The following is a 10601-nucleotide window of genomic DNA, read 5'->3' on the forward strand; positions in this document are numbered from 1 at the left end:
GAGAAGCATGATGGCAGGAGACAGACATTGGAGTGAGGCCTGTGCTGCTGGCTCCTCAAAATAGGATGGAAGGAGGCCCTGTCTGGCATTCACTTGCTCTTCAGAGCTGAGGCTTTTCCTTCCCACTAGATGGGAAGGGCCTTTTGACTTGATGGGAAAGGGATCATTCAGATATATCAGTGTCTTCCAAATTACTGCTTTCCATTAGTTTTTGATGCATCATATGTATTTCCCCCTTCCAATTCCTAATTCCTTGGTTTACTATCTCCTTTTTTTTAATCTTCTTTTTCTTTTCTTTTTTTCTTTTTTTTTTGCCTTTTACGGGGTCCCTAGTCTCTTGTTCCAAATGCTTAAAATGAGTGTTAGCCTTGATCCATCTCTTCTAGTATCTCTCTAGTGGCTAGTATCTCTCTTCTAGTCTAGTCCAGAGGTGCCTTGTAGGAAGGGGGTTTATCTTGAGTTTGTGGAATCAGATGAGAAGCAGTCAAATAGCAACTTAGAGGAAAATGGAAAGGATTATTGGAATCCTATAGCCCAGGTAGGGGCAGTATTGACTTTTGGTGCCAGAAGACTTTGAAGTATTGTAGAGAGGTCATGGATGTATGTTCAGGAAACTTTTAAAAGTAAATCAATAAAATGCTATCAGATAAAGGCTTCTCAAGAATGGGATGGGTACACTATTGCTCTCCCATATTACCTGTAGTTATACTTCATGTAACTGATAAGTTATAAATATATAATTGGAATTGTGATTGTTTGTTTCACTCCCTTATATAAGCTCCATAAGAATAGGGATTAATGTATGTATTCCTAGCACTTAGAACAGGGCAAGTCATGTAGTAGCAGATTCCCAATAAATATTTGCTAAATAGGTAAGTGCCACCCTATTTCTATACTCCAGTCTTAGGGGGAATAGAAGACAGAATTTGTCATCCAAAAGGTCTGAGTTTCAGCCCTGGCTCTGCCTCTTAGGAGCTGTCTGTCCAGCCCCTCTGAGCCTTCGTGTCCTCATGCACGTAATAGAATTTCAATAATAGAATAGAATTCTTAATAGAATTTCCCACATAAAATAATGAAGCACTTGGATGGACATGTTATGGGTGGATGTCTGTCTGTCCCCTTCTCACCCCAGCGCCCATTTTTCACCATCCCTTCACCACCCCCTGCCTTCCAGTGGATATTCTTCAAATCAGGGCTCTTTAAAGGTTAGAGTTTAAATGGAGAAGGAACTAACATTCTTGCAATGGTTCTTTTCATTCCAAAAATCTCAGGAGACGAAAAGCACAACTGTAAAGCTCACGAACCTTAGGTTTGGAATAGTGTCCCCACACGGCTGCAGCTGAACTGCTGAGCAGGGACAGAAGCGGGGAAAAGTCCTTTGCAAAGCCTGCAAATCTCTGCCTCCCCACAGGTCTGCAGCAGTAAAGTGTGCATGAGATGTGAGGCACAAGGCAGCAGCCAGGTGGTGTGCGGTGGGGGCTGCGGGGGATACTTTGGAGTCACTTGAGAAACAGACCCTTCAAATTGCAGGAGGGCTGGGCCTCAGCAGAGGGGAGGCGACCACACTTGTACATGGCCTTCCCATTTCCTTCCACTAAGAAGAAAAGACAGAAGACAGGCAGTAGGTAAAACAGGATGTAAAGTTTATATACAAGAATATAATGTTTATCTGAAATATTTACAGTGTTGGTTAAAGCAATATTTTTACAACTTTGTAAGGTCAACTACTATGTATATTACAGGTAAGCTACAATGGTTTAATTTGCAAAATTAAGTAAAAAAGTGTTTTAAACAAAGCTTAAAGTACTCAGGTCAATTATAAAATCTGTCTGTTTTGCCCTTTATTCAGAGAACTCATGCTAGGATGGCTAATGTGCTTTTGATAAATGGAGGTACTCTACCCAGAAATGCAGCACATGCTACTGTGCTAGTTCCCAACGAGGGTGTGTAATGCCAGGTGAATTATTATACGACTTAGGCTCTGAGTCTCAGGCTGGAGCTGAGAGATGTCGAGATAACAGCCAGCTTTATCTCAACGAGGTTCGTGACCCACAACGGTTTGGGCCACGTAGAAAACATGAAGCCATTTGCACGTTATGGCAACCTCAGCGGAAAGTGAAAATCAGTTGACCCAAACCAAACAGAAAAACAACAACAACAAAATCAGACCCAAGTCACAGCTGTACCTATTCAAAACTAAAGTGAGCTGGTTAAAAACTTCATAAAAATATTCATGATTTTATTAGTTTGAACATTTCTACAAGATCTGGGTGGGTTTTTCCTGTATGTGAAAATAGCTATCCATGCCTGAGGCCTCCTAAGGCCGTATAAGTCAGGAGATGCCAGGGGTGCAAACGTGCAAAAGGCAAGGGGAGCTGCTCCAGGCTGGGGCTGGAGCCGCAGGGCCTGTGCTTGGGAAATGAGAGCTGAGGACCCAGAGCGGAAGTGGTCCGCCTGGCCCTGGAGCTGGCCCGGGGAGGGGGGGCAGACTAGCACTGCAGCTTGCGGATACTGCGTGAGATGCGCTTGAACTCTCTCTGCCCCTTCTGCCACCGCTTCACCGAGGTGATCACCAGCTCCCCACCCAGTTTCTGTCCCATGACCAGATAGGGCGCATTGATGTCATTCATCTCCTCGCAGGTGCACTGCAAGCTGTCTTTGAGCCACAGCACCGATTTCTTCAGGTCCCTTTCAGACACGCCGTTCAGCTTGTAAATGGTCTTGCTCTTGGTCTCCAGGATGATTTTGGTATCTCTGTTGATGTAGGTTATCTCCTTCACTTTTATTTTCAGTGCTACGAAGACAAGAGGGGACAGAATCACGCCAGTTGGAAGAAGGGAATGCGGTATAGAGTGGGAGCTTTCCTCACCCCATTCTGGCCGAGTATTTGTGTGAGTTGGCCTGGGGGAGGGAAGAAGAGCTTCCTGCAGCTAATGAGACTGGCAGGGGCAGCAGGTGGGGGGCTGAGAATCGGGGGGCAGCAGGTGGCTTCATTTCTAAAGCCTCAAAGGGCTTGCCAGGCACTTTATTTCAAATCAGCCATCCTTTCAAAAATCTCTTTGCGGGACTCAATTAACTTTTCTTCCTCGCCCTTGTGTTCTTGTGTTGTACGTAGGTTGCATGTGGTTTGCGCCCTCCTCAACAATTGACTTCCCCTATTGGAAACTTCAGCCTGAAAAGAAATGCCTGACTCTTAGGTGAAACGTGATCCTTCTGTGGCCATAAACTTTAAACTCAGTTTATTACGTTGGAGAGGTTTTTGGGCAAACCTGTAAGGAAATTATATCACACAATCATTGTTTTCTAAAGAACAGACTACAGGGAAGGAGAATTGATCTTACAGCAGCTGCATTTGATTTGGTAAAGCAACTAGGAGAAAAAATATCCAAGACTGTAAGAGCACAACATGTTTAGCTGTAAAAGTGTTTTTCTGAAGATCTCATTCTCATCTGCTATCATTTGCCTGTCCAAGGCCAAGGCATTTACAGATATATGTACCGTTTCCAAAATGGATATGTAGACCACTAGAATGCTAAGACCAAAAGTAAGTGGTTCACTATGAAAGACACATTTTACGGTCATGAACAGTCTGCTTTGGGAAAGAAAACCCTACAAACATACGTGCTGGCATTAAATTTCAAGACTCCATGAAGGCAGGGAAAGGGTAGAATTTTAACATTGGAAAGGATCATCCGGTTGAAATCTCTTGTTGATACACAAAGCATTTGTGTATCAACACAAAGCATTTGAAATCCGGAGAAGTTAGTGACTTACATGAGGTCATCCAGTTAGGTTGTGTCCTGGCTAAGTCTAGTTGTCAGAATGCTAGTCCCCAGAGCTCCTCCTCTAACGCTGCTGTGTTCTCTTAAATTTCTGGTCCTGTTTGGGACATGAACATGCCCAGTTGTAATGCAGCCTAAGACTCCTAATGACATTGAGAAGTGTTCCATGTAGATGACGTGTGAGTGGCACTTCCTGACTTTGATGGAGTTTAATGCATTATTTAAATTGGTCATAGAGGAAGAGGGTTTGTGTGTGTTTGTGTGTGTATAACTGCTCTGGGGGCCTCCCCCCACCCCCCCTCAGAAAGGGAATTGGACTAACCATGGCTGTTCCAGCCAACCAGGAAATGACTGAAGCTCAACCGGATAAATCCAGGATGCTGTGATTTGGCCAGCCATTAGTTTGTCTGATGTGCTTCTAAACTGTAGTACTGAGTTCTCAGGGTTTATGAGACTGAAGTCATGGCACAAGTCACATGGAGAGGTCACATGTGCCTGACGCCTCTGCGTAAGGGCTGGGGTGGGAAAGTTACATGGTGGGAGAAGTGACTATATGTTACACAGATGGAGCTTGTGTGATCGAGCAGCTGGTCAAATTAAACATTCGTGTGCTCCACACATCAGAAAACCATTACTTTTAACCAGGAGGAAGATTTATTCCTTATCTTTTTCTTGCTATAAAATAATCAACTTTGCAAAAGCTCACCATGGGAAAACATCAGGCATTTCCTCCCTGGATTTTCAGTTGGGGCCAAATATAGGGTATCAAAGCCCTAAAATAACTTTTCTTGCCCTGGAAGATGTGAGTGGGGCTGCAGGAAGTGGTAGGAGGCTGGGGTAATGTTACTACCTGACCCAACAACAGGCTGGTTACACAGGCAGGCAGGCGGCTCTGGGCTATTCTTTCAGTCCTTTTACCCTTGCAGTAAGGAGGCCTTCTACCTTTTCCCTGTACTTCAGGAGTGCAGTGGGGAAAAGAGCGTGATGCTTTCGTGGATGACTTAAGTTAAATAAATTAGATTTCTACCCTTGTTGCTTCTATCCCTTCATTACTTCCCAAAGTATAGAGGCAATATAGAATACTGCTTATAAACCAGGAGTATGTGACGCACCTCCTACAATTCAGGTTCATTATCCCTTCTGGGACAGAATTAATGTACGGAAATAGAAAACATACCTGCGAGGTCATCTGTGTGTGTGATACCTTAAATGTGATGATATCCATGTTGTTTGAAAGGCTTTCTCCTCTAAGGAGGGAGAACAGTAGGACAGACACACACACACACACACATACTCTTTTTTGGGGGGCCTAGGTCTTGATAGAGCATCCTTAGGAAGTGGGTCTTTTTTAAGGGAAGCCATAAAGCAAGTATTAATATGTGTGTGTATGTGTGCACTTGCCCTACTTTTCAATCATTTTAGGGCCCCATGACATATAACCAACTTTTTCATGGAAAGTCAGGAGAGAGATCTGGATTAAATCTAGTGCAAAGGACATAAGCTACCAGAAAAAATGATATTTTATATACATTTTAATGTACATTTTATTAAAATTATATTTTTCTATTTTTCCCTTAATCAAATCTTGTAGCATGGAAGCTCAGAAGTGTGTTTTGGTAAGTCTCTGGAGATTTGAGATTGCTGCTACCAGCGTGCCTGGCCTTCTAGTATTTACAGTTGTATATATTTAAATACAGACATTCGAAACCCTATCATCCCGTTTGTGGTTCTTCCTGAGGGGACAGATTGGTTAGGACTTAGGATTGCCTCCTTTCTTTTTCCCTTCCTTGGCAGTGTAAAGTTTTCCTAAAGCTATGGCGGTTCTAGGATTGGCTAAAGTTAACTCCAGGGCTCTTCTGGAAGAGACCCAGGGTTGTAAGGAACAGTGATTGGGTTATTTTCAGAGTCTCAGGGACCTGATCAGGTCTGAGATTGCTGGGATGGTAAGTTGTAAGGAGAGAGTGAAGGCAGCCCCAGCAGTGAGTGCTGAAGTGATTTCTCTCCGTTTCAAGGACTTTGTTGAGTACACAGAGATGTTAACACAGATCCGTTAGACCCCATTATTGTTTGATAGGACAGGGACCGTATCTGCTTACCAGTAAGTTCAACCTTCTGCCTGAATACTTTTAAAGGATACCAGCCTCTCAAAAACATCAAAAGGTGCCCACCCTTGGAATGGGATGAAGATAAGAATGTCCCAGTGAAACTCTGGGTGAAGTTCATGGCCACTCCTGACTCCAAAGTTAGCACTGATTCTATGTCTAGCTTGGTTCCTGCCCTCACATCGGAGCCCTCAGGACAGTAGAGAGGTGCTGATGAAGCTCTGTGTGGACAGTCTCCACTCCTCTTCCCTCTTAAATACTCTCTTAAGAGTAGTGACCTACATGCTATGAACCTAGATAACAAATCACACACATTATTGTCCTCAAGCGCTATGTCATCATGGCACCTTTCATGTATTTTGCCAGTATAAATTCCTAAACTGTATTTTTTTCTTCTTTTAAGTTTAAAGAACTCCTCCCCCCAAATTATTACCCAATACCTTGGATGTATCACTAGTCACATAGTTACTAGTGATGGAACACAAAGGAGCAAAATGTTATGGGCTATGAATAAGGTAAAAACATTTGATGCTGGACTAAATTTTTATTTTTGGCTAACTTAATGCCTTGCATCTGTTTTGCTGGGGCTAATATTTACATGGTTCTATTCCTGGTACGTATATCAAGTGACTGAAAGAGAACATGGCCCAAAATTATGCTTATTGGCAAGAAAAAGCCAAAGTGAAATGAAAAATGTGCCATCGAAAATTCCTAATTTGAGTAATTATCATTATTTGATTATTGCTTAACAGAACAACGAATCTCATCTAAGAAAATACAACTCAGGGCAAGATAGTTACATAGGGAGGCAACTGGGATACAGCAAGTTAGAGGACTTTGGGAAAGATGAGCTATGATGGTATTTCACCCAAGTCTTATCCAGTAACATCTTAATGATCTGTTCCTTTAAGTTAAATAAAACTTTGAATGTGAAATCTTTTGTTGTTGGTGGTGTATTACTTACCAAAATCATTTTTACAAAGGGTTTCCATTATGTCGTTGTCATCCTCATTTTTATTTTTGCAGGCTTCACATACCTTTGGAGCTAGAAATGTGAAAAATTAGTAAATTTGCTTACAGGGGGACAGCAGGTGGCCTTTGTAAACAACTCAAAGGGGCTTATCCAGATAAGAATAGCAATTGTGCGGGGGAAGACCCCAGCTCCTGCCTCCTTTTTAAAGGATTACTCATTCCTAAGAAAGTATTCCAGGACTCCTGTTTTTTGATGGGCAAAACAATAATGCCTGTAGTTGTGTTTAATAAATGACGAATCACCCCCCTGCCCCCTCCCAAAAGGGTGTTGTGGGCAGAGTGTACAGAGGGCTTTGGTTTTTTAGCTCTTCCTCCCCACCCCTGAGACAAAATCTGTCTCTGAAAAAGTTGTTCCCAAAGCCTCTCTGAAGAGAACGCCCCAGAAGAACCTCGAGGGGGTTTTGGAAAATCGGTTACCACAAAATATGGCCACAGGATTGTCTTTTTCAGCTGCAGGACACCAAGGCAGCTGTCTCTGCTGGACTCTTCCAAAGAGTTGTGTCTCAGAGAGGTCCCTTCAAGATATTCTCAAGTCTGGACAGGGAGAGGTGGCCAGTGCTGTGGGGGTTATGTAGGGCCTCTTCTGTCTGCTTTCTGTCAAGTGTGCGGCTGAGTTAAGCTGCTTTATTTCATTGTTATCTGCCTCCCTGGTGCAAGTTCTTCTTGCTCCTCTTTGTCCACTTCAAACTCTCAAAAACCAAACAATCCCCCACCCCCCAAAAACCCCAAATCAAAAAACAATCAGCCAAACAAAAAACCCAAAGCTTTTTCTGAAGTGAATCATAATTGAAGCAAACTGTCTATGGGGGTCTAACCAAATGTAGGAATATATGCTAGCACAAGGATCAGGGAGCCTACTAAAGGCTCTTCTGAAAGAGTCTGATGGGGGGGGGAGAAAACATACTATTCCCTTTCTTGCATTTATAAATGTGCTAATGCTATGTCTAAAATTAGGTAAAATTGGATTTTCATTAATATGAAATTGAATTTTCACAGAAAAAAAACTGTGACTCATGATGTAAGAGATATGTATCAAATTAGAAAAACTGCAGAGCATAATTTGAAGACCATAAACTTTTATTTTGAAGGGGGAAAATGGCGATTTGGAGAAATGTAGTTTATAATGTTGGTGCTGATGGTGGAAAGAAATAAAAACAAAAGTTAACACACATAAAACTGTCCTTAATTCCCCTCACTCAAACAAAATGAAACATTTCCAATTAGGAGCTCTAGGAATGTATATAAAATGTTACTAACCTGTATTGGTTGGTCTGTGGTATATGTTGGACAAATGTTTGAAATATGCCAAACATTTGCAATAAATTAGAAATCTAACCAATAAGATGATTGCAAACTCGAGGTGCCTGCCAGGAAAGATTGCTAAACAACTGTGCATTTTCTTTAACCAATGATGGCTATAGGAAAACAATTAAAGATTCAAAGAGAGAGGCTGCTGGAGCCCTGCAAGAGATTAGGAAGCCCCCTTTCCATCTCAGGGGGACCCGAATCAGCTCAGACACAATGTGTATGTTTTTCTTTCAGGAAGAATATCAAGAACCCATGAGGTTTTCATTGCTTTGATGGTTTTTGCACAGAAACTCCCCCTCTGTTTTCTAAAAACCTGGGAAACTCTCTTTTGCACGATTTTCTCCAGTTAATCAAAACCACTCTTAAGATACAAGCTGATTAGTGATAGAAAAATGATTCCTGGAGATTCTCTGTATGCCGCCTTCCTTAGATACCCGAGCAGGACAACCAGTGGTCAATTTTCAACATGCTCCGAGCCAGTCCGGCTTTTATTTTCAAAAACCTAAGCTGGCAAAGAACAACAACAACAAATACCTTAAAAGACTATCTGTGCGTCTTGGCTACCCTGCCTGTACGGGGATGTTTCCGTGCCTAGAATCCTGCCCGGTGGTAAGAACGTGTTGCATGAGACTGAGCGAGGAGCCTCTGGCCAGCGTGCTCACTACCAACTCCACACAGGACCACTTCCAACGCTCTCAGAATCGTGGCCCCAGGGCTAACATCTTTAAAAATATCTATGTATCTCCAAGGAAAAAACGCCTTTCAGTTCTTCGTTTTCTTTTTTTCTTTTAACGGTCTCTAAGAAAGCAACTGGTATAATTCGGAAGATAATGAGAGCCTGGGGTGTGTGTGTGTGTGTGTGTGGTGTCTCAAGTTTGTCACGATGACACACGAGGGCAAGAAAAGCCTCTGTCCCGCCTGGGACTGGCACCCTAGGCGGCGACACATCGGGATGTGGGGCGTGGGCCACGAGATTCTCCCCAGAAAGCCTTAGCTGATCTGGGTGTGGACGGGGAAGTGGGGCTGGGGAGGGGGCTGGGGAGGAATACCAGGGAAAGGCTTACCTTCCTCGGTGGCCGGCAGGAGGTGGTCGCTGCTAGCGAGAGGTATGCAGAGGTCGTTGTCCTGGGGGAAACGGTCGCACTCGAGCATGTCGGGCCAGGGGAAGCCGAAGGCGGACATGACTGGAGCGCAGCGGTCCTTCACCTGCACGCAGAGAGAGTGGCACGGCTGGATGGTTTCGTCCAGGTCATCGAGGCAGACAGGGGCGAAGAGCGAGCACAGGAACTTCTTGGTGTCCGGGTGGCACTGCTTCATGACCAGCGGGATCCAGGCGCCCGCCTGCTCCAGCACCTCCTTCATGGTCTCGTGGCCCAGCAGGTTGGGCAGCCGCATGTTCTGGTACTCTATGCCGTGGCACAGCTGCAGGTTGGCCGGGATGGGCTTGCAGTTGCTGCGCTTGTAGGAGAAGTCGGGCTGGCCGAAGAAGAGCCCGCGCGCCGAGCCCAAGCAGCAGTGCGAGGCGAGGACGAGCAGCAGCAGCGAGCCAGGGCCCTGCGGCATCGTGGGCGCACGACCCCCGCGGGGCGGAGAGCGGAGCCGGGGAAGCGGGAGGCAGCCGGGGCTGAGCTCGTCCCGGCCCGCTCGCTCTGCTCGGCGCGGCTAGGGGGCCTGGAAAGCGGGCGGCCAGGCGACCGGAGCGCCGGGACGCCGGGCGCGGGGAGGACTGCGCGGGAGAGGCGCTGTCCGCTGGGCTTCGTGCAGGAAGCCCGACCTCAGCTTCGGGGGGCTCCGACCCGGGGGAGCAGAGTGAGCCGCTGCTGGGGCCCAGCCAGAGTTTTCTTCGCCTTTTTTATGCAAATCTGGAGGTGGGGGGAGAAAGGGAGGAGCCAGTGGAGAGTAATCCGAGGAGGGTTGGTCACTACTCTTTTGGTCTGGTTTTCCGTTGAGAATGCCCCTCACGCACTCACTGGAAGGAAATTCTGCCCCCACCCCCTTCGGATGCTGCTGATCGTGTGCTCCAAGACTGCTTGAAACAACAAACAAACAAATAGACAAGCCTGGCAGTTGCGCCCACCAGCGGGCGTGAGGAGCGCGGGCTGCAGGAGATGGGGGTACGGCGGGGGACGCAATGGGCTGCCTCGCCACCAGGTCCTGGCGGGAACGCGCTCCGCCCCCCGCGAGGCCCAGGTCGGGGTTTGTTTGACCCCAGCCTGAAGTTTCTGCTTCGACCCCGGAGCTGCGTGGCAGAACTGCATCTGTCGGAGCCGAGAGCCGCAACCCTCGGGCTCATTGTGCCTTCGTCTCGCGCCCGGGACCTGCCCGCTCGAGGTCGCCTCGGCGAGCTCGGTTTCCTCTCTAATCCCCAGCCACAGTT

General features: G+C 45.9%; 1 protein-coding gene across 1 annotated transcript; it reads right to left on the reverse strand.

The window, feature by feature from the left end:
- Window positions 1-1657: 1657 nt before the first annotated feature.
- SFRP2 (secreted frizzled related protein 2) lies at window positions 1658-10014 on the reverse strand. Its single transcript, XM_008685579.2, has 3 exons — window positions 9289-10014; window positions 6849-6929; window positions 1658-2794 (listed from the first exon to the last, which is right to left on the reverse strand). Exons 1-3 carry the CDS (start codon window positions 9785-9787, stop codon window positions 2490-2492), a joined length of 885 nt encoding a protein of 294 aa, XP_008683801.2. The 5' UTR covers window positions 9788-10014; the 3' UTR covers window positions 1658-2489.
- Window positions 10015-10601: the final 587 nt, after the last annotated feature.

This window comes from Ursus maritimus, unplaced genomic scaffold (assembly GCF_017311325.1).
Source record: "Ursus maritimus isolate PB19 unplaced genomic scaffold, ASM1731132v1 scaffold_11, whole genome shotgun sequence".
Classification (NCBI taxonomy): Eukaryota; Metazoa; Chordata; class Mammalia; order Carnivora; family Ursidae; genus Ursus; species Ursus maritimus.